We start from the raw sequence: 25444 nt of genomic DNA on the forward strand, positions 1-25444 counted from the left end.
CTGATTGGTGTCACACTTTTGCCCCAACTAACACACCTGACTCCAATAATCAACTAATCACGATCTTCAGTTTAGAATGCAATTAGTTTTAATCAGCTGTGTTTGCTTGGGATTGAGAAAAAGTGTGACACTACTCCAGCTCAGGAGTCGCCCATCCCTGCCATAGGAACCTCAAGAGTAACTAATCCTGTGAACGGGTTTGGCAACTCAGGAGTCTACACTTCAACAGCAAAATTAGATAAAACGGAAGTTTATGCCCTAGCACTACACAGCTGATTCAAATAATCAGCTAAATCATCAAGCTTTGATTTAAGTGCCCTCGAACGGGTTACACTACACAGGCGCACCGATTTGTGTCAGGAATTGCGAAACTATTGGGGCTGTACATGCGAATAGTCATGAATCTGAGATTCCATTAAGTAGTGTAAAGTTTAGATCTAGGCCTAGCATGACAAAGCGCTATATTGTGGAACACAGTAAGGAACCACATTCATAGTAGGCCTTGTACGACATCATGATTGATTCAATATCCCCGTTTGGTCATTAGAATCAGGTCAGGCGTTATGTGCCTAGGAAGAATTCGTTACATTCTGTGGACTCAGCAATGAGCTGCGCTGTCTGAGAAAATCGTACTGCATTCTTAAAATTAGCATAGTAGGCGTGGCCATCCGGAAGAGGACGCAAATATGACCTATCCTAACAGCAGGATATTATGCTGGCACACGATGGCGGAAAAGTCATTTTTAAAATGCGTTTTTGGTTATTTTTAAGATTCCCTCATTACCATACGTGTGACGTCATCAGTTGTGCTGCTGACTCCTAGCGCAGTCCTCCAACACGTTGCAGGACAATGTAAACATGTAACGTTAGCTAGTAGGCGCCTAAATAGCTCCTGAAATTGTCTGTGTAACAGGGATGAGTTTTTGAATAGCATAGGTTTTTGTTTTTCCAGTAACGCAAACATGTTGGTATGGCGTATTCATTTTACTGCCCGTTGGTTTACATCGCTATTTTACTAGGCTTATCCCAAAATTGCTGGTTTTGATTCAGCCCGGTATAGTAACAAATCGAGATGGACTACTTGTTACAGGTGAAAATAGGCGCCCTCGTGGGTTTGTTTCTCCTGACCGTATTTTTCGGATTTATCCCTGCTCGGTTGAAGTGGTTCAGAGAAACCAGTGGGACAGGTACGTTTCAGTAGGCAGCCTATAAGTTATACACTAGTTGGCTAGTATCACGCTGGAACCCCATGCAATTCCACACTTGGGATGTGTTGAGCCAGATGGATGGCTCGTTGCTGAAGCTTCCGTTGCTTGGCGTCCTTTCCTTCAACCTAAACTATTCGGTTTCCCATCAACGAGGCATATCCGATATCTCTAAGAACAATACCTACGATTCGTGTTGAATGTGTCCTTCACTATCAAATAAGCGTTTTGATCCAGGGTGTACTATATCCCGCCTGTGTGGGCTGCTATGGCATTGGGGTCAATTTATAGGTCACGTGAGAGTAAACTACCAACTAATCTCCCACTTTTACAGACATGAGTAGGGAGACCTGTATAACGTGTTTTAAACGCTTTTTCTATAGCGAAGCACTCATTCAACCAGACACATCTTAAGTGTTGTTCCTAGATATATTGGATATGTATCTGTTGATGGAAACGTTATTTTGGTGAAACCGAATAGTTTAGGTTTGGTTGTTCATGGATGCCTGGGTAGTTGCGGGACGGAGAAAATTACATGCAAGTGTTGTTGCAATGCCTTCATAAACGTGATCAACATCTACTTGTTTGCCAAATCCAATCACGTGTTTGCTGTGAACTAGTGTTTATCTTTGTTTCTTCCTTTGGTTTATAACCGCCAAATGACAATTTATCAAATCAAAATGTGTTTGTCACACAATACTACAGGTACCTTACAGTGAAATGCTTACTTACAAGCCCTTAACCAACAATGCAGTTAAGAAAAATAAGTGGCAAGTATTTACTAAATAAACTGAAAAAAATAAATACATGAAAATAACAGATAAAGATCAACAAAACAACATTAACTAGGCTATATACGGTTTTATTGTTACATTTAGCTCAAAATTAAATTACTTCACCAATAGGTAGAGCAGCTTGCTATGGAGCGGGCAAGCTATGTACATGCATTTGACGGACTAGTGTAGGGTGTGAGATGCAAATTCAATTTCATGGGTGAGAAGAGCGCTGAGCATAAAGCGCTGGGCATCTTGTTCCTAGGACATGCATTATCTGAGTTAGGCCCACATAATTATACATATGGAGGAGCGGCTTCTATGAAGGAACTTTGAATGTCTTTGAACTTCAGAGAGTTGGCTTAACTAATGTTGCACCAGATCCAGCCCTTGATCATGACTCTGTTCCATTCCATTACACATAATTCCGCCTAGAGTTTGAGAGCTAGACCAGAGCTAGCTAGTTTGCTAACAGAGCGGCACCAGAATTAAAATAAAAACACATTTTGTCGTTAATAAATCCAATGTGAAACGCGATAAGTATACTATCCTTAACTAGCATTGAAAAAGTTAATCCATTATCTCATTAAAAATCTCCCTAATTTCTGAATCATGGTGTAAAGTCAGTAGCTACAGTAGACTATACTTTGGCGGGAGGGGGAAGGGCATGTAGCCTACAAACACACAAGATTTTCTGCTGGCAGGCAGGCCGACACAAATACATTTGGGTGACAGTGAGGGCTTTGCATAGGCACTTTTTTGTGGGACTGGAGAAATATGCTTGGAACTGATTCCTGCTTACAAGCAGCTCAAACAGGAAGTACCAGTGACACACTCAATACGTAAGTGGTCTGATGAAGCGGATGCTAAGCTACAGGACTGTTTTGATAGCAAAAACTGGAATATGTTCCATGATTCATCCGATAACATTGAGGAGTCAGTCATAGCCTTCATTAAAAAGTTTATTTACGACATCGTCCTCACAGGGACCGTAGGTACGTATCCCAGTCAGAAGCCATGGAATAAAGGCAACATCCACACTAAGCTAAAGTCTCGAGCTGATGCTTTCAAGGACCGGAACACAAATCGAGAAGCTTACAAGAAATCCTGCTATGGCCTCAGACGTACCATCAAACAGGCAAAGCATCAATACAGGACTAATATTGAATCTTACTACATCGGCTCTGATGCTCGTTGGATGTGGCAGGGCTTGAAAACTATTATGGACTACAAAGGGAAACTCAGCCACAAGCTGCCCAGTGACGCAAGCCTACCAGATGAGCTAAATACTTTCTATGCTCGCTTTGAGGCAAGCAACACTGAACCAAGCATGAGAACACCAGCTGTTCCGGACAACTTTGTGATCACATTTTCTGTAGCCGATGTGAGTAAGACATTTAAACAGGTCAGCGTTCACATGGCAGGATGGATTACCATGATGCGTACTTAGGATGTGCTGACCAGCATCTTCACTGACATTTTCAACCTTTCCCTGACCCAGTCTGTAATACCCATATGTTCCAAGCAGACCACCATAGTCTCTGTGCCCAAGAATTCAAGGTAACCTGCCTAAATGACTATGCCCCGTAGCACTGACGTTTGTAGCCATGAAGTGCTTTGAAAGGCTGGTCATGGCTTTCATCAACACCATCATCCCAGAAACCCTGGACCCACTCCAATTCCCATACTGCCCCAACAGATCCACAGATGACACAATCTCTATTGCAATCCACACTGCCCTTTCCCACCTGGACAAAAGGAACACCTATGTGAGAATGCTGTTTATTGACTACAGCTAAGCGTTCAACACCTATAGTGCCCTCCAAGCTCATCACTAAACTAAAGACCCTGGGACTGAACACCTACATCTGGATCCTGGACTTCCTGACGGCCCGCCCTCAGATGGTAAGGGTAGGCAATAACACATCTGCTACACTGACCCTCAAGACTGGGGCCCTCAGGGGTGCGTGCTTAGTCCAACCCTCACTCCTTGTTCACCCACGACTGCGTGGCCATGCATGACTCCAACACCATCATAAAGTTTGCCGACGCCACAACGGTGGTTGGCCTGATCACCAACGACAATGAAGCAGCCACCCAAGTGACAGATTGTTCTCTGCTCCCGCATGGCAAGTGGTACCGTAGCATCAAATCTGAGACCAAATGACTCCTTAACAACTTCTACCTCCAAGCCATAAGTCTACTCAATGGCTACCCAGATTATTTGCATTGAACCCCTTATTTTCTTATATATAACTACTTCTCAGGCAGAGTTCAGTGTGTCAAATCGGAGGGCCTGTTGTCTAGACCTCTTGCAGTCTCAACGGGGGTGCCACAGGGTTCAGTTCTCGGGCTGACTCTTTTCTCTGTATACATCAATGATGTCGCTCTTGCTGCTGGTGATTCGCTGATCCACCTCTACGCAGACGACACCATTCTGTATACTTCTGGCCTTCTGGCTGTATACTTTGGACACTATGTTAACACACCTCTAGATGAGCTTCAATGCCATACAACACTCCTTCCGTGGCCTCCAACTGCTCTTAAATGCAAGCAAAACTAAATGCATGCTCTTCAACCGATCGCTGCCCTCACCTGCCCGCCTGTCTAGCGTCACAACTCTGGACGGTTCTGACTTAGAATACGTGGACAACTACAAATACCTAGGTGTCTGGTTAGACTCAACTCTCCATCCAGGCTCACATTAAGCAACTCCAATCCAAAATGAAATCTAGAATTGGCTTCCTATTTCGCAACAAAGCCTCCTTCACTCATGCCGCCCAACATACCCTCGTAAAACTGACTATCCTACCGATCCTTGACTTCGGTGATGTCATTTACAAAATAGCCTCCAACACTCTACTCAGTAAATTGGATGAAGTCTGTCACAGTGCCATCCGTTTTGTCAACAAAGCCCCATATACTGCCCACCACTGCGACCTGTATGCTCTTGTTGGCTGGCCCTCGCTTCATATTCGTTGCCAAACCCACTGGCTCCAGGTCATCTTAAAGTCTTTGCTGGGTAAAGCCCCGCCTTATCTCAGCTCACTGCTCACCATAGCAGCACCCACCCTGTAGCACACGCTCCAGCAGGTGTATTTCACTGGTCACCCTCAAAGCCAATTCCTCCTTTGGCACTCCTTCCTTCCAGTTCTCTGCTGCCAATGACTGGACAAATTGCAAAAATCACTGAAGCTGGAGACTTACAGTGCCTTGCGAAAGTATTCGGCCCCCTTGAACTTTGCGACCTTTTGCCACATTTCAGGCTTCAAACATAAAGATATAAGACTGTATTTTTTTGTGAAGAATCAACACCAAGTGGGACACAATCATGAAGTGGAACGACATTTATTGGATATTTCAAACTTTTTTAACAAAACAAAAACTGAAAACCTGGGCGTGCAAAATTATTCAGCCCCCTTAAGTTAATACTTTGTAGTGCCACCTTTTGCTGTGATTACAGCTGTAAGTCGCTTGGGGTATGTCTCTCAGTTTTGCACATCGATAATTAAAAAGGCCTAAAAACAAGTGTTTCTTATTGGACAAGTTCAGGTAGGTCCCTCACAGTTTTAGCCCATTTGCCAAAGTTTGGTTTCCTGCTTTTTAACTTTCTCTTTAGGCCCAGTTTTCTCTGTATGTCACCTGCCAATATATATTATACAGTCGTGACCAAAGGGTTTGAGAATGACACAAATCTTAATTTTCACAAAGTGTGCTGCTTCAGTGTCTTTAGATATTTTTGTCAGATGTTACTATGGAATACTGAAGTATAATTACAGTGTCAAAGGCTTTTATTGACAATTACATGAAGTTGATGCAAAGAGTCAATATTTGCAGTGTTGACCCTTCTTTTTCAAGACCTCTGCAATCTGCCCTGGCATGCTGTCAATTAACCTCTGGGCCACATCCTGACTAATGGCAGCCCATTCTTGCATAATCAATTCTTGGAGTTGGTCAGAATTTGTGGGGTTTTGTTTGTCCACCCGCCTCCTTGAGGATTGACCACAAGTTCTCAATGGGATTAAGGTCTGGGGAGCTTCCTGGCCATGGACCCAAAATATTGATGTTTTGTTCCCCGAGCCACTTAGTTATCACTTGTGCCTTTTGGCAAGGTGCTCCATCATGCTGGAAAGGGCATTGTTCGTCACCAAACTGTTCCTGGATGGTTGGGAGAAGTTGCTCTCGGAGGATGTGTTGGTACCATTCTTTATTCATGGCTGTGTTCTTAGGTAAAATCGTGAGTGAGCCCACTACCTTGGCTGAGAAGCAACCCCACACACGAATGGTCTCAGGATGCTTTACTGTTGGCATGACACAGGACTGATGGTAGCGCTCACCTTGTCTTCTCCGGACAAGCTTTTATCCGGATGCCCCAAACAATCGGAAAGGGGATTCATCAGAGAAAATGACTTTACCCCAGTCCTCAGCAGTCCAATCACTGTACCTTTTGCAGAAAATCAGTCTGTCCCTGATGTTTTTCCTGGAGAGAAGTGGCTTCTTTGCTGCCCTTCTTGACACCAGGCCATCCTCCAAAAGTCTTCGCCTCACTGTGCGTGCAGATGCAATCACACCTGCCTGCTGCCATTCCTGAGCAAGCTCTGTACTGGTGGTGCCCCGATCCCGCAGCCGAATCAACTATAGGAGACGGTCCTGATGCTTGATGGACTTTCTTGGGTGCCCTGAAGCCGTCTTCACAACAATTGAACCGCTTTCCTTGAAGTTCTTGATGATCCGATAATGGTTGATGTAGGTGCAATCTTACTGGCAGCAATGTCTTGGCCCGTGAAGCCCTTTTTGTGCAAAGTAATGATGACGGCACGTGTTTCCTTGCAGATAACCATGATTGGTTAGAGGAAGAACAATGATTTCAAGCACCACCGTTTTGAAGCTTCCAGTATATTTTTTGAACTCAATCAGCATGTCAGAGTGATCTCCAGCCTTGTCCTCATCAACACTCACACCTGTGTTAACGAGAGAATCACTGACATGATGTCAGCTGGTCCTTTTGTGGCAGGGCTAAAATACAGTGGAAATGTTTTTGGGGGATTCAGTTCATTTTCATGGCAAAGAGGGACTTTGCAATTAATTGCAATTCATCTGATCACTCTTCATAACATTCTGGAGGGTATGCTAATTGCCATCATACAAACTGAGGCAGCAGACTTTGTGAAAATGTATATTTGTGTCATTCTCAAAACTTTTGGCCAAGACTGTACACTATGACTCAGGGCATACCTAAAACAATGAAGGACCATAACGTTTACTGTGATAAGAGACTGTTTAATGTGTGCCTAAATTGTATGGGCCATTCCTATCCCGTCCTCTCCTGGGGCGGCAGGTAGCCTAGTGGTTAGAGCATTGGACTTGTAACCGAAAGGTTGCAAGATTGAATCCCCGAGCTGACAAGGTAAAAATCTGTCCTTCTGCCCCTGAACAAGGTAGTTTACCCACTGTTCCTAGGCCGTCATTGAAAATAAGAATTTGTTCTTAACTGACTTGCCTAGTTTAATAAAGGTTAAACAAATTAATTTTAAGCCCGCTTTTGTTTTGCTATGGCTGATTTGCCGATGAGTCGTTTTCACTTCTGTCTTTGTGCAATGATTATCTCTGTTGCTTCTCTCTTGTCCTTTAAGCAGATGGTAACATTAGGAGCTATCATGGCCGTTTAATTTCAGCGCTCCCAGAATGTTTGATTGCACATCACTTCCCGTTTTTTTGTATCAATTAGTGGTATCTTTGTAAAGTGTCTCTTTTCTGACCAGTTTCACAGCTGATTTAGACCCATAAGAAAGATGAAATGATCAGTCATCAGATAATCACACATTATTCATATCATAGCTTATGTCACATTAACTGAAAGAAATGTATAGTTTCCTTGATTCACAACTTAAATTAATCAGACAACTTCTGTCAGGCAGGCATTAACCAATCCTTTGAATGGGTTAGGCAACTCCAGTGTCTGTACGTCAGCAGCAAAAGGTAGATAAGACAGAAGTAGAGCCTTTGTAAACGAAAAGTGTGTAATGTAGAGATCTATCGGTCTTTAGCTGAGTCCAGCCAACCGTTTGATACAGGATGCAGTGTTGAGTGTCACCTGCAACAAAATGAAGGGCACAATGGTAGATGGCATCCACATGTTTAACAGTAGTAGCAGCTGCTCTTTGGAAGAATATGTCGCCATAATCAAGAACAGATAATAAGGTTAGGATTGAAAAGGTCAACTGAATAATCTGCTTCCTACTGCTTAGAGAAAGGCACGATCTGTTTCTGTAGAAAAAGCCAACTTTGAATCTTAGCTTCTTAACCAGCTCGTCTGTTTTTTTAAACGTCAAATCCATATCAATCCGAATGCCTAAGTATTTATATGCAGGAGCACATCCGCTTGGAGAACCATCAAATGAGTGAACATATAGTTCATCTGAAAAATTATGAGAGTTTGTATTTCGTTTTGCCTGTATTAAGCACAAGTTTTAAATCCACAAGGGATTCCTGCATAGCTATAACATCTGACTAGTTTTGTCACAGCCAGATCAATAGTTGGGGCAATAGCATACATAATAGTTTCAGATTGACCAATGGTGTTTATATAAATAGTGAAGAGAACAGGTCCCAAAATCACCCCCTGTGGTACACCTTTATGCACTTCAAGAAATGTAGTCATGATGGCCTGACTTCTGTCACTAAGATAACCATGAAACGGCGTCAGAGCTCAGGCTCAACATATTCAATAAAATAGCATGATCAACAGTATGAAAAGCTTTTGGCAGGTCCACAAACAAAGCAGCACATTTCATTTTAGTGTCTAAAGCATTGACAAGATCATTAACAACTAAAATGGTTGCTGTAATAGTTTTATGCCCAGGCCATTTCTCAAATAAATAGCAAAGTTGTACATTTACAAAGGATTCAAGAATCTTAGACAAGGAATCCTTGAAATTTGATGATAATTATTAGATCACTACAATCCCCACCCTTATGGAGTGGCAGCACAAGAGCTGATTTCTATTTTTTTTTTGAATATTTCCTAAAAACAATGTTAAATAAAAAAACGACAATGTTGTTGAACCATCCTCAGTTTTCTCCTATCCCAGCCATTAAACTCTGTAACTGTTTTAAAGTCACCATGTTTAAAGTCAACATGGCCTCCTATGTTGAAATCCCTGAGCAGTTTCCTTCCTCTCCGGCAACTGAGTTAGGAAGGATTCCTGTATCTTTGTAGTGACTGGGTGTATTGATACACCACCCAAAGTGTAATTAATAACTTCACCATGCTAAAAGGGATATTCAATATCTGATTTTTATTTAAAAAAAATATATTTACTTTTTTTTAACCCATCTACAAATAGGTGCCCTTCTTTGCGAGGCATTGAATAACCTCCCTGGTCTTTTTGTATTTGAAATTCACAGCTTGAATGTGTGGGGTACAGAAATGAGACAGTCATTCAAAAATCATGACTGTCTATTATTGCACACTGTGAGTCCGTGCAACTTTTATGACTTGTAAGCACATTTTTACTCCTGAAGTTATTTATTTAGGCTTAACAAAGGGGTTGACTACTTATTGACTCAAGACATTTCAGCTTTTCGTTTTTTATGAATTTGTCAAAATAAAACATAATTCCACTTTGACATTATGGGATATTGTCAGTGACACAAAAACAAATCTAAATTTGTTCTATTTTAAATTCAGGCTGTAACAACAAAATGTGGGAAAAGTCATTAAACAGTAGCATTTTTTGATCATGCAGAAACCCATCGGGTGGTCCTGAGTTTCATCAGCTGTTTTGCCGGAGGCGTCTTCCTGGCTGCCTGTCTGTTGGACATCATCCCAGACTACCTGTCGGACATCAATGCTGAGCTGGACGCACGGAGGGTGGACGTAAGTGTCTTCTGTCTATCAGCAACATCACAAAGTGTCGTTGATGCCTGGCCACTCTCCCATCCCCTTTGTAAAATGACAAAAAGCTATATGATTATCCATGGCACAAACCAATGTATTAAGGGATAGTTACAACAGTTATACTTTAGTTCTACTGTATCTGTAAAACATGGGGAAATGTGCTAGTTAGTGTAGAAGTTATTAATCCACAGGTTCATTACCTGGTGATGTGTTAAGGACTACTTACTTTTATATATATATATCCCTAATCCTTGGCGTTTATTTAAACAGAACTCTTACTTTCGTTGTTTTCACCTCTCTCAAATAGACCAGCTTCCCCCTCCCAGAGTTCATCATGGCTGCAGGCTTCTTCACTGTGCTAATCGTGGAGAGGATTGCTCTGAACTGCAGACAAGATGCCATGCAAGGGTCAGACCAGGAGAGAGCACCTCTGATGCAGGCCAACGGGCACCGCCATGGGCACGGGCAGGGGAAAGCCTCGTCCACCAACCTGGAGGGTAGTGCCCATCATGTCCACATGGACCTCCAGGCCCACTCCTCCTTTCGCTCGTTCATGCTCTTTTTCTCGCTCTCCCTGCATTCTGTGTTCGAGGGCCTGGCCATCGGGCTGCAGACCACAGACTCAAAGGTAGGTGCTGGAGTGCGAGCTGCACTTAAATAGCACAATAAGTCCATTTGTTTTAGCTCGCCCGGGGCACATATTAAACCATTATGTTGGTCCTAAAAGGGAAATCTCTGCCCACCTGTGGCACTGGGTCAGCTAAAACAAATGCACCCATACATTTCAAATGCATGCCAATACTTTCCAAGTGTATCTTCAAATAGATTCCAATAATATTCAACTACTTCTTTCTTCAAATGAAAATACAATTTGTATTATTTATACTGAACAGAAATATAAACGCAACATGCAACAATTTCAAAGATTTGACTGATTTACAGTTTGTACAAGGACATCAGTCAATTGAAATAAATTGGATAAATCTATGGATTTCACATGACTGGGAATACAGATATGCATCTGTTGGTCACAGATGCCTTAAAAAATGAGTAGCGGCATGGATCAGAAAACCAGTCAGTATCTGGTGTGACCATCATTTTCTTTATGCAGCGCGACATCTCCTTCGCATAGAGTTTATCAGGCTGTTGATTGTGGCCTGTGGAATATTGTCCCTCCTCTTCAATGGCTATGCGAAGTTGCTGGATATTGGCAAGAACGATGATAGGAAACAGAGAGAGTCGGGGTAGCCTATAATTAATACATTTGAGACTGCCCATCCTTGCAATTTAAAAGGCTGTTCAATTTCAATTCTGCGTAATATAACAGCAGTTCATAAACAATACAATGGGAAAGTTGAAATGCTTCAGTTTGCTGCCATATGACTGGATTCACATTTGTCTCCAACGATTTAGAAGGTAAAATACAGTGCCTTGCGAAAGTATTCGGCCCCCTTGAACTTTGCGACCTTTTGCCACATTTCAGGCTTCAAACATAAAGATATAAAACTGTATTTTTTTGTGAAGAATCAACAACAAGTGGGACACAATCATGAAGTGGAACGACATTTATTGGATATTTCAAACTTCGTTAACAAATCAAAAACTGAAAAATTGGGCGTGCAAAATTATTCAGCCCCTTTACTTTCAGTGCAGCAAACTCTCTCCAGAAGTTCAGTTAGGATCTCTGAATGATCCAATGTTGACCTAAATGACTAATGATGGTAAATACAATCCACCTGTGTGTAATCAAGTCTCCGTATAAATGCACCTGCACTGTGATAGTCTCAGAGGTCCGTTAAAAGCGCAGAGAGCATCATGAAGAACAGGGAACACACCAGGCAGGTCCGAGATACTGTTGTGAAGAAGTTTAAAGCCGGATTTGGATACAAAAAAGATTTCCCAAGCTTTAAACATCCCAAGGAGCACTGTGCAAGCGATAATATTGAAATGGAAGGAGTATCAGACCACTGCAAATCTACCAAGACCTGGCCGTCCCTCTAAACTTTCAGCTCATACAAGGAGAAGACTGATCAGAGATGCAGCCAAGAGGCCCATGATCACTCTGGATGAACTGCAGAGATCTACAGCTGAGGTGGGCAACTCTGTCCATAGGACAACAATCAGTCGTATATTGCACAAATCTGGCCTTTATGGAAGAGTGGCAAGAAGAAAGCCATTTCTTAAAGATATCCATAAAAAGTGTTGTTTAAAGTTTGCCACAAGCCACCTGGGAGACACACCAAACATGTGGAAGAAGGGGCTCTGGTCAGATGAAACCAAAATTGAACTTTTTGGCAACAATGCAAAACGTTATGTTTGGCGTAAAAGCAACACAGCTCATCACCCTGAACACACCATCCCCACTGTCAAACATGGTGGTGGCAGCATCATGGTTTGGGCCTGCTTTTCTTCAGCAGGGACAGGGAAGATGGTTAAAATTGATGGGAAGATGGATGGAGCCAAATACAGGACCATTCTGGAAGAAAACCTGATGGAGTCTGCAAAAGACCTGAGACTGGGACGGAGATTTGTCTTCCAACAAGACAATGATCCAAAACATAAAGCAAAATCTACAATGGAATGGTAAAAAATAAACATATCCAGGTGTTAGAATGGCCAAGTCAAAGTCCAGACCTGAATCCAATCGAGAATCTGTGGAAAGAACTGAAAACTGCTGTTCACAAATGCTCTCCATCCAACCTCACTGAGCTCGAGCTGTTTTGCAAGGAAGAATGGGAAAAAAATTCAGTCTCTCGATGTGCAAAACTGATAGAGACATACCCCAAGCGACTTACAGCTGTAATCGCAGCAAAAGGTGGCGCTACAAAGTATTAACTTAAGGGGGCTGAATAATTTTGCACGCCCAATTTTTCATTTTTTGATTTGTTAAAAAAGTTTGAAATATCCAATAAATGTCGTTCCACTTCATGATTGTGTCCCACTTGGTGTTGCTTCTTCACAAAAAAATACAGTTTTATATCTTTATGTTTGAAGCCTGAAATGTGGCAAAAGGTCGCAAAGTTCAATGGGGCCGAATACTTTCGCAAGGCACTGTATATCTAAAACACCTGCCATATTTAGAATTCCCAAATAAGTTACTCATTTACTTAGCTCTCGTCAAGTTGTAAATTACAGTGCGGGGAGTATGGTGTTATTTCTATTTGGGGGGGGGGGGGATAAAGTAGATATTTCTAACCCGTGCTTTTCATGTGATGTGCTCTTCGACTTTATCTTCACAGACCGTTCTCCTTTTCACTGTATTGTCCTTTGTTGGTATTCAGGGCAGTCTCTTTCCATCACAAAAGCACAGTGAAGGTTGTTGCTGTGCTTAGAAGGGGAAAGCCCTAGGACAACTCTTTCCAATCACCCATAGTGTCAGGAGGTTTAGAGTTTCTTGTTCATTTATACAATGTAGAGAGACAGCGGGAAGTGAGAGACATGCCTTATTTCCATGCACTTTGGCTCACATCCTCAGTATAACATCGCTCACACAGCATGCACCATGTCAGCGGATTCTAATGGCAAAAGGTTCTGAGATATTTTACCAAAAGTCAATACACTATAAAGACATGCAAGTTTCTGACACATTGATTGACGTGAGCACTCACTGTGGTAGAAAGAAGAGGAGTGGGAAAGACAGGAATGTAACTTTTAACTGGTAAAGGGACATTACATTCAAATCAAAAGTTGTCACATGTTTTCAGATCTCAAACATAGTCTGATGTCATGTCCACATCCTATGTAATTGGTTGTGTAGATCCAGCTATAGCCTCAACCCCAAATAAATGGAAAAGAGCAGCACAGGGAATCTGGAAATTATCTTTTTTCCATTTATTTGGGATTGTGGACTATAGAAGGGTCGTATTCATTTCTACACACCGTAGCAAAAATATTTTGCATTGTAGCAAAAAACTAAATATAGCGAAAGCAAAAAACTAAATATAGCGAAAGCAAAAACAAGTGTTTCTTATTGGACAAATTCAGGTAGGTCCCTCCCTGTTTTGGCCCGTTTGTTTCGTAGTGAATACGACCCTGGATCTACAAAACAGATGGCCTGGTACGCAAACTTAATTTGATATTAGACTACTTTGAGGTCTGAAAACATCTGACTACTTTGGAGTATAATGTGCTTTTTAAACAGCTTTCCCTGGTTGATCAAATACCCTTATCTGGCTTGAAGTGACAGATCTATTTAGGCTAACCTGTTAATAGACTTTTCAAAGAATTATAAATGAGAGATGTGTAATTTATATACCAGTCATTTCTACAACTTGTGTTGATCTTATACAGCTGTCTTCATCTTACTGCGATGATGAAAGAGAAAGGATGTAGGAGAGGAATTTAACCTCTAATCTCGTTTTCTCTCCATCCTATCCAGGTATTAGAGATCTGCATCGCCATTGTGGTTCACAAAAGCATCATCGTGTTCAGCCTGTCGGTGAAGCTGGTGCAGAGCGCGGTCCCGCCCATGTGGGTTGCGGCCTACGTGGGCGTCTTCGCCATGATGTCTCCGCTGGGCATCGGAGTGGGCATCGGGGTTATCGAGGCTCAGCTGGCGGCAGGCGCTCTGATCCAGGCCATCCTGGAGGGGCTGGCGGCCGGGACCTTTATTTACATCACCTTCATGGAGATCCTGCCTCACGAGCTGAACTCCCCGGAGAACCAGCTGCTCAAGGTGCTCTTCATCCTGTTGGGCTTCAGCGTCATGGCGGGCCTCACCTTCCTGAGCTGAGAGGACGTCACCCACTGGAGCAACTGACCTTGCAGGAATATGGGTGTGGCTCATATGAATCACGGGACTTGATGTTCTGTACTAGGGTCGCCATAATGGGAGATGTCTCAGGGAGAAGGGAAACATAAAAACGGTCCCGTTTTACTGCAGGGTTGATGCAGGGGAGATTACAGTGCCCGTGTCTGGCTGTGCCACTTTTATTTGAGGGTCACAGCTGTCCTTACTCAGTATTTTTGTTTTTAAGGGTGATTGACACTCATTGGTATTTTTTATCCTGCTTTTAGCATATATTTTAATTTCACAGCCAAGGATGGTAAGACAGTTGTTTTTTTATTTAAGAACTTTTAATGATTTCAAATAGATTATATTTAGTTAAGTAATACCTTTTAATTTGGTTGTTTTAGCACTGGAAAAATAATAAGCACACAGAATGTGGCAATATTAGTTGTTTATCCTTTGGCATACATACCAGTGGTTATCTTAAAAAAAAAAAAAGTATATTTTCTTTTAACAATCGCTGTTTGTAACATTTTTCACATAACTGAAGATCACTGAAAAAAGTGCTGTTCATACTGACATCATGATTGCCTGGTCCCTTTGGCAAATTACAGGTGTGGCAAGGAGTGGAATGTTAGCTAAAAAGACTTGTATCCAGACTAACATGATATCTCTTAATAGTCAAATGAATCCGTCACATCAATATCTCATTATGTATACAGGTTAAAATGTCAATTGCATCATGTTTACACTTTTGGATGTGTGCCCACAGTTAAGTTGTGAGCCTCCACAGTTAAATTGAAGTATTAAATGTTTTATCGCCATTGTGGAACTAATTGTTTTCACCTTGGGAACTATACCATGCCTTACAAATAAAGATTGTTTTATTGTCACACAGTGGATAGATGCAGTGAAATGTGTTTTACAGGGTCAGCCATAGTAGTACGGTGCCCCTGGAGCAAATTTGGGTTAAGTGCCTTGCTTAAGGGCACAGTAACAGATTATTTTTTTATAAGACAAACCATTGTGACCAACATGTTAAAGAGAGATTGTTATTTTAACATGTGCTGAAGTTGAACTTCTTAACCTGTGTTTTCCTGACTCGGTTCCTCGTTGTGTTGATAGTTTCCCTACCCCAGCCATGAGTCATGTTTCTGTTGTGTAATCAAAGTTTCAAATTTATAACAACACTATCTCAAGTGGCGCTCAGCTTCCTCTTACTCCTCCATTCTCCTCTCTGACACTGTTGCAGTAAAATAATGATTAAACAAGTTGGCTATGATTTGTTTAAAGTGTGTGTGTCTATTGTGTATGCTTTTGCAATATGCACTCTCATCACGATTACCAAGAGAAGCATGGGGTTTTATTTTTAGGAGGTGGGTAGGCTGCAAGGGTTGATATTGTGATGTTCTGCCTGTAACTTGTGTCCTGAAATGACTGTGGATGGTCTGACTTTAATTGGGCTGTCTGTAAACTCAGTGTCCCCAAACCTATGTACTAGATGTAAACTAGTGTAAACTAAAAAAGAAACGTCCTCTCACGGTCAACTGCGTTTATTTTCAGCAAACTTAATGTGTAAATTTTTGTATGAAAATAAGATTCAACAACTGAGACAAACTGAACAAGTTCCACAGACATGTGACTAACAGAAGTGGAGTAATATGTCCCTGAACAAAGGGGGGTCAAAATAAAAACTAACAGTCAGTATCTGGTGTGGCCACCAGATGCATTAAGTACTGCAGTGCATCTCCTCCTCATGGTCTGCACCAGATTTGGCAGTTTTTGCTGTGAGATGTTACCCCACTCTTCCACTAAGGCACCTGAAAGTTCCCGGACATTTCTGGGGGGAATGGCCCTAGCCCTCACCCTTCGATCCAACAGGTCCGAGACGTGCTCAATGGGATTGAGATGCGGGCTCTACGCTGGCCATGGCAGAGCACTGACATTCCTGTCTAGCAGGAAATCACGCACAGAACAAGAAGTATGGCTGGTGGCATTGTCATGATGGAGGGTCATATCAGGATGAGCCTGCAGAGGGAGGAGGATGTCTTCCCTGTAACGTACAGCGTTGAGATTGCCTGCAATGACAACAAGCTCAGTCCGATGATGTTGTGACACACTGCCCTAGACCATGACGGACCTTCTCCAGAGTACAGGCCTCAGTGTAACGCTCATTTCTTCGACAATAAACGCGAATCCGACCATCACCCCTGGAGAGACAAAACCACGACTCGTCAGTGAAGAGCACTTTTTGCCAGTCCTGTCTGGTCCAGAAGGCGGTGGGTTTGTGCCCATAGGTGACGTTGTTGCCGGTGATGTCTGGTGAGGACCTGCCTTACAACAGGCCTACAAGCCCTCAGTCCTGCCTCTCTCCGCCTATTGCTGACAGTCTGAGCACTGATGGAGGGAGTGTGCGTTCCTTGTGTAACTCGGGCAGTTGTTGTTGCCATCCTGTACCTGTCCCGCATGTGTGATGTTTGGATGTACCGATCATGTGCAGGTGTTGTTACACGTGGTCTGCCACTGCAAGGATGATCAGCTGTCCGTCCTGTCTCCCTGTAGCGCTGTCTTAGGCATCTCACAGTACGGACATTGCAATTTATTGCCCTGGCCACATCTTCAGTCCTCATGCCTCCTTGCAGCATGCCTAAGGCATGTTCACGGAGATGAGCAGGGACCCTGGGCATGTTTCTTTTGGTGTTTTTCAGTAGAAAGGCCTCTTTAGTGTCCTAAGTTTTCATAACTGTGACCTTAATAGCCTACCGTCTGTAAGCTGTTAGTGTCTTAATGACCGTTCCACAGGTGCATGTTCATTAATTGTTTATGGTTCATTGAACAAGCATGGGAAACAGTGTTTAAACCCTTTACAACGAAGATCTGTGAAGTTATTTGGATTTTTACTAATTATCTTTGAAAGACAGGGTCCTGAAAAGGGCCTTTTATGAGTTTAGTTTCGTAGGTAGGTCTAGTGTAGAACAGGAGGCTGGTGGTACCTTAATTGGGGAGAACGGGCTTGTGGTAATGGCTGGTGTGGAATAGTATCCAACACATGGTTTTCATGTGTTTGATGCCATTCCATTTGCTCTATTCCAGCCATTATTATGAGCCGTTCTCCCCTCAGCAGCCTCCTGTGCAGTGTAGCTACACATTGTTACATTACCTACAATTGAAGCAGTTTGTGGGATGAATAATTTAAAGGGTTTGCAAACAGATGTGACATTTTGATAATAGTAATAAAACAATGCGAATAACTGCGTGATAAAATGGTAATCTTGGGTAAGGAGGTTGAGTTTGTTTACAGATCGCATGCATATACAATTTTAAATGTGTAATTAGACTACACAATTCACAAACAGGTGTAAGTTAAGTACTATATAACAGTGTAACTGTAGTTACATTAGACCTGCCTGTCTGTGCTTACAACTACAATGTCTTCTGATTGGATTTTTTCTCTATAGTGTAATTTCTAGTGGAGCATTAGCCATAATTTCAATGAGTTGATTAAAAGTATTGGGTTTATTACTGTGCCATTTGTGCCACTAGGTGGGAGTATTGGTTACTGATATGTCCACACTGCATCTCCATCTTTTGGCTGTTGACTTGTACTGCAGAAGCAGAGAGCCTGGGCGTCACCATGCCATGCCTACTCACCCGCAAACATTCCATGACCATAACATTGTCACTTGCTTTCTTCTTAACTGTCTTTGAACTTTTCAAATCAAATTTATTTATATAGACCTTCGTACATCAGCTGATACCTCAAAATGCTGTACAGAAACCCAGCCTAAAACTCCAAACAGCAAGCAATGCAGGTGTTGAAGCACGTTGGCTAGGAAAAACTCCCTAGAAAGGCCAAAACCTAGGAAGAAACCTAGAGAGGAACCAGGCTATGAGGGGTGGCCAGTCCTCTTCTGACTGTGCTGGGTGGAGATTATAACAGAACATGGCCAAGATGTTCAAATGTTCATAAATTACCAGCATGGTCAAATAATAGGTCTGGGACAGGTAGCACGTCCGATGAACAGGTCAGGTTTCCATAGCCACAGGCAGAACAGTTGAAACTGGAGCAGCAGCACGGCCAGGTGGACTGGGGACAGTAGTCCTGAGGCATGGTCCTAGGGCTCAGGTCCTCCGAGAGAGAGAAAGAAAGAGGAAGAGATAATTAGAGAGCATACTTAAATTCACACAGGACACCGGATAAGACAGGAGAAGTACTCCAGATATAACAAACTGACCCTAGCCCCCTGACACATAAACTACTGCAGCATAAATACTGGAGGCTGAGACAGGAGGGGTCAGGAGATACTGTGGCCCCATCCGATGATACCCCGGACAGGGCCAAACAGGAAGGATATAACCCCACCCACTTTGCCAAAGCACAGCCCCCACACCACTAGAGGGATATCTTCAACCACCAATTTACCATCCTGAGACAAGGCTGAGTATAGCCCACAACTTTTGGTGCCAACATGGCATCTGTGACAGTTCCCTACTCCTTAAAACAAAGTTGCCAAATTATGTATGGCCTGAGTAGTTTTTCTTCGGATTAATGTAATTCTTATTTAATGTCTGAACTTGACCTCAATCCTTTCCCCCCTGTACATCTCACGTGTCATTGACAGGCCGTCATCAATATTTTTGGAAGATGATTATGGGCCGGTTTTGATTAAAACCGTTTATTCACTAAACCCTAAACCTCAACTGAATTATGTGGAAATTGACTAAGTTTGAGGTGACTAAACTGCTTGGAGTAACCCTGGATTGTAAACTGTCATGGTCAAAACATGTTGATACAACAGTAGCTAAGATGGGGAGAAGTCTGTCCATAATAAAGCGATCTTCTGCCTTCTTAACAACACTATCAACAAGGCAGGTCCTACAAGCCCTAGTTTTGCCACATCTGGACTACTGTTCAGTCGTGTGGTAAGGTGCCACAAAGAGAGACTTAGGAAAATTACAATTAACTCAGAATAGGGCAGCACGGCTACAATTGGCTCAGAACAGGGCAGCACCGCTGGCCCTTAAATGTACACGGAGAGCTAACATTAACGATATGCATGTCAATCTCTCATGGCTCAAAGTGGAGGAGAGATTGACTTCATCACTACTTGTTTTTATAAGCACTGTTGACAAGCTGAATGTACCGAGCTGTCTGTTTAAACTACTAGCACACAGCTTGGGCACCCATTCATACCCCACAAGACATGTCACCAGAGGTCTCTTCACAGTCCCCAAGTCCAGAACAGACTATGGGAGGCTTACAATACTACATAGAGCCATGACCACATGGAACTCTATTCCAACTGATGCAAGCAGTAGAAACAGATCATTAAAAATATATAAAAATACATCTTGTGGAAGAGTAGCTGCTGCCTTCACAGCTGCTAATGGGGATCCCTAATCAATTCAAATCTGTGTCTGGGAAACCGACCCATTATGTGAACAAACAATATAGATCTTAGGCCATATAGCTCCTGAGAGTATGTACAAGCTGCTTAAGACCCTGTGATTAAATGTGTTGGCATTTTGATTTTTTCTCTAAATGTATATACTACAATGATAAGTGCTAAAACATTCCAGTCTCTTTCAAACACGAGTAATGAAATTAACCCCTGGCCTGAACCTGCTCCTTTCTTTACTCTGTTACAAAGTGGTGGCTGATTCTTTATATGGTTTCTTAATGCATAGTCTGACTTATTGTCTTCATGACATTCCTGGTCCCCTTCACAGTTATTTTCTCTATACTATACCAGAGGTGAAAACATCCCCAGCCATAGCTGTTCCCGATATCATTGACAGGCACATTGTTGGCCCTACAGTTTGTTTGAGGGACAAAAACGGTGACGATTCATGAGAAGCCACTAATGAGGCGAGCTAACACAGAGACAATGGTGATGAGTACAACGGACCTGCCAGGCCTAGAAGAGGTTTCCGAGGGGCCCGGACCACAGCGTTGTCTCAGCTCAGCAGAGCAGCAGGGCATCTGGTGTGGGATGGACGCTGACTAACGCCATTCACCCACAGCTCATTAACCCTCCACCTCTTGTTCAGCTTTGGGTCTCTCCACAGAAGAGAGGAGGGTGAAGAGAAATCTCTCTCTCACACAAACCCACATTCACACCCACCATAACACACACTTTTGAAGCAATACCCAGAATGAGCCGTACAATTGTGGCTAAAGAGCCATACATATTTCCCCTCAGATGCCCTCTACTGTACCTGCCCGCCTCTGAGTTTTTAACTAATGGGAGGTGAATGGAGAAACTCATTGTTCATCAATTACAGTTGACCTCTCATCTGTCTAACATCAGTTTAGGAGCTTTGCTGTTACATTGAGTGCTTTTCCCGGCGAAGCGGTCATCTTGTTAGTAACATTAGTACCAGGAAAAGGTCATTGTGGAGAGTGAAAGTGATTTTTGATTACTGTAGGTGTAAATTATGTCACAGCACAAATAGGGATTAACACTCAACCTAAGAAAGGCAAAGCCATAAAAAATAAATGATTGGAATGTACATGGTGTAGTTAAAAATAATGCCTATCTTCCTTCGTGCACCATTAACCTTGATTTGAGATTGTACTTTATGTTCTGAATGCTGATTATATGTGCAGCCTTGGTAGTTGTAGTGCAAGATGCAGATGATTAAATTCCGAACCTGCCTGGTTACTAAATGGATCTCAGAGAGAGGACTATTAGCATTACTCACAGGCAGGGCTGGGCGGTATACCGTATTTTACCATATATCGGTGTTGATGCACGGACTGGTTTGGGGTTTTACTTTACCTTCTATAGCGGTATATGAACGTTTGGTTTGTTAAATGTGATACACCGTGTGTAACCTCCATTTTGCAGACCTAGCCCTGCCCCCTGTCATTCATTCAAGGAGCACATTTGTTGTTCCTCAACCATGAGACAATTGCGCTCAGTCTGCATGGTCAATGCAGCACATGCGACAATGTTGATGAAAACTATGCTGTTTTCACTTTGCTTATTAATATAAATCCACTAGCATTCCATAATGAATAAACTATTCGTTTTTGTTTCTTACATCTGCAAACAGCTAGTATGTGTTTTCTTAGCAAGTTAGGTCTAAGTCTTGTTAGCTGCTAATCGCTACTGCTAATCGACAGCTAGATAATAAATTAGTCAGAGCGAGCTTAATTAGCTATACAGCATGATAATACCAGTGATGATGTAGACCTAAATCAGCATGTTGTTTGTTCAACAGTATCTTCTAAATCAAAGAGAACTATGTAAAGAAAGAATATGTTAGCTACATTAAGTAGTTAAAGAGAAAACATTAAATGTAGCCAAAGATTATAGGGTCCCCTATGAAACACTTATCAACACTTTGGTTCCTGCCCTGTCACAATAACTCCTCCCTGGTATTTTCATTCATTGTCATGTCAAACAACACTGTATTCAAAGTGTATTCAAAGTGTACACTGTATTCACTGTATTCAAACTATAAATTAGAATAATAATTATATTTCCATGATTCCAACTGTTTAGTCAAATCAAAATTGCAACATTGGATAAAAAACAAGGCCTAGATTGTTTGCCCGTATCGTGCAGCCCCACGTGGAAGTGTGGAAATTATTTTAAATGAGTGCAGTAAATGCAGAAATTGATAAAAAAAATATTTGGGGTTGAAGTGAACAGTATAAAACAATCAGAATGGAGAAAGACCAATTGAAATCACTTAGAATGGGGGCCACCTGGGTGGCACAGCGGTCTAAGGCACTGCATTATTATACACCCGGGTTCAATCCCAGGCTGTGTCATAACCGGCCGTGACCAGGCGGTGCACAATTGGCCCAGCATCATCCGGGTAAGAGGAGGGTTTGGCCGGGGGGACTCCCTGTGGTGAGCCAGGTGTCTGCAGGCTGACTCTGGTCGTCAGGTTCAATAGTGTTTCCTCTGACACATTGGTGCAGGCGGGTGTTAAGGAGCGTGGTTTGGCGGGTCTTGTTTCGGAGGATGCATGACTTGACCTTTGCCGAGCCCGTTGCAGAGTTACATCGATGAGACAAGATTGAAATTGGATATCACCAAATTGGGGAGAAAAAGGTTTTGTAAAAAATAAAGAAGAAATCACTTACAATGTATGTGTTGCCACCCTATTTTTATTATTCAGAAATATAAAATACAGCCAAATAACATCATACCATCCAATTTTCTTAAAATACAGTGCTATGATATGTTGGCCATTATCGCACAGCACTACTCACAAGTCACTACCATCAGCTGTGACTTGGTTAATATGGTTGGAGTAGTTTGAAGTTACTCTCTCGTGGATACCTAATCCATCATCTTTTTCCAAAACAAAAACCGTTTTCAAGCAGGGAATGTGTTGTTGGGAATGTGCAGGGTGAACTAAGGGATTTGTAGTTCAGTCACTGTGGTTCCATCCCAATAATATCTCCATCCTCCTGAAGTGGTCACTCGTTCAGAACTCATTAGTAATTTTCTTTACAATCCATGAAGGGATGTGAACAAGTGCACACATTGGGAGAAAGTTTATGGTGGTCTGCCGTCATATTGTTAGTCAACTCTGGTGAGAATGCTGTTCATCGACTACAGCTCAGCATTTAACACCATAGTACCCTCCAAACTCGTCATCAAGCTCGAGACCCTGGGTCTCGACCCCGCCCTGTGCAACTGGGTACTGGACTTCCTGACGGGCCGACCCCCAGGTGGGGAGGGTAGGTAACAACATCTCCACCCCGCTGATCCTCAACACTGGGGCCCCACAAGGGTGCATTCTGAGCCCTCTCCTGTACTCCCTGTTCACCCACGACTGCGTGGCCACGCACGCCTCCAACTCAATCATCAAGTTTGCGGACGACACAACAGTGGTAGGCTTGATTACCAACAACGACGAAACGACCTACAGGGAGGAGGTGAGTGCCCTCGGAGTGTGGTGTCAGGAAAATAACCTCACACTCAACGTCAACAAAACTAAGGAGATGATTATCCATTATCCCTATCCACATCGATGGAACAGTAGTGGAGAGGGTAGTACGTTTTAAGTTCCTCGGCGTGCACATCACAGACAAACTGAATTGGTCCACCCACACAGACAGCATCGTGAAGAAGGCGCAGCAGCGCCTCTTCAACCTCAGGAGGCTGAAGAAATTCGGCTTGTCACCAAAAGCACTCACAAACTTCTACAGATGCACAATCGAGAGCATCCTGTCGGGCTGTATGACCGCCTGGTACAGCAACTGCTCCGCCCACAGCCGTAAGGCTCTCCAGAGGGTAGTGAGGTCTGCACAACGCATCACCGGGGGCAAACTACCTGCCCTCCAGGACACCTACACCACCCGATGTCACAGGAAGGCCATAAAGATCATCAAGGACAACAACCACCCGAGCCACTGCCTGTTCACCCCGCTATCATCCCCCGTTCGTTATTGTTAAACTCACTAACTGCACCTGCTTCTTGACTCCCTGTGTCTATGTTGCAGAATGCTACCTCTACAAATGGATACAGAAGTTAACCAAGACATCTCCCAGATGGTCAGCGAACAGGGACACTTACTTTGTCAACACCATGACCAGCTGGCTCATTTGAGGACGGCTATGGATGAGGTTCTCGGTGTTTTTCAACAAGTCGACATTAATCAAGGGGCGTTATCTCCAAACAACGGAAGATTCTTTACCACAAGTCAACCCAGCGAGCCAGTACCGCAGCCCATCCAGCGGTCCGTCCTGGTCAGCGTTGCTCGATTGTCCCTCCCAGACAAATATGATGGGACTCAACAGATGGGAACCCCTACCACTGAGAGGTCCAAGGTTGCCACGGATATTTCTCTGCAGACTGGATGGGTGTTGGGGTGGGCCACGGCCATCTAGGAGAAAGGAGAAGAAGAGCTGGGTTCCTATGAGGGGTTCATGGCTCTGTTCAGGGAGGTCTTCGACCATCCACCAGAGGGCAGAGAGGGGGGAGAGCGCCTACTCCAACTATGGCAGGATGGCCTGACTACGGTGGAGTACGCGCTCACCTTTCGGACAGTGGTAGCATCCAGCAGAACGCACTCTGTTCAGAAGAGGATTGCGTGAAGAGGTCCAGATTGAGTTGGCGTGCCGAGACGACAACCTATCCTTGGATGGCCACATTGCGATGACCATCTGTTACGGATAACCTTCTTTGGGAGCGTCGGTACCCCCATCGCCTGAACCCATGGAAGTGGGGGACACACGTCTCTCCGTGGCTGAGCGACACCGTCATAGACAGCTGGGGCTTTGCCCTTATTGCAGACAGGAGGGGCACCAGCTTTAATAGTGTCCGGGTACATTCTAAATGGGATTCCACGGGGGCAGAGGGACAGCCATGTGATCATCCGTCTCCTGGATTAGGCGTAAGTATTTCATCATCACTTTCCGCCAAACCTTTCCTAGTAACGATTTCACTGGCTGGCTGTCCTTCATGTTTTGTTTCTACAGCTCTAGTGGACTCCGGTGCTGTGGGAAATTTTATTGACCAGGCCCTTGCCTCCTCCCTTAACATTACCTCATACCCGCTACCCTCACTTTATCCTGTTCAAGCACTGGAAAGTCAACCACTGGGATCCGGGACAATCACACACAGCACCACTCACTCTCACTGTGGAATCCATACATCAAGAAACTCTTACTTTCTTCATCATCAGTGCACCCGTACACAAGATCATCATTCTATGCCTTCTCATGAAATTCACTGACTGGGTATCCGAATGCCGGAAGACCTGCTTACCCTTTCCCTGTGGTTCCACGTCGGTTGAGAGTCCTGTGGATGTCCTTCAGCCCAACAATAACGTCTCCGATCGTGGACCCCAATTAACATCACTTGTATG

The 25444-nt window shown here is 43.3% G+C and overlaps 1 protein-coding gene across 2 annotated transcripts; it reads left to right on the forward strand.

Moving 5' to 3' along the window:
• The first annotated feature begins 337 nt into the window (after positions 1-337).
• LOC110526155 (zinc transporter ZIP1) lies at positions 338-15889 on the forward strand. Of its 2 annotated transcripts, none has more exons than XM_036980433.1 (4): positions 338-476; positions 9727-9857; positions 10186-10506; positions 14257-15889. In XM_036980433.1, the coding sequence occupies exons 1-4, from the start codon at positions 449-451 to the stop codon at positions 14608-14610; spliced, it is 834 nt and encodes a 277-aa protein (XP_036836328.1). In that variant the 5' UTR covers positions 338-448; the 3' UTR covers positions 14611-15889. The 2 variants fall into 2 exon arrangements, with proteins under 2 accessions (XP_036836328.1, XP_021462479.1); XM_021606804.2 differs by having other exon boundaries at positions 341-1187.
• Positions 15890-25444: the final 9555 nt, after the last annotated feature.

Source organism: Oncorhynchus mykiss, chromosome 6, assembly GCF_013265735.2.
Source record: "Oncorhynchus mykiss isolate Arlee chromosome 6, USDA_OmykA_1.1, whole genome shotgun sequence".
Classification (NCBI taxonomy): domain Eukaryota; kingdom Metazoa; phylum Chordata; class Actinopteri; order Salmoniformes; family Salmonidae; genus Oncorhynchus; species Oncorhynchus mykiss.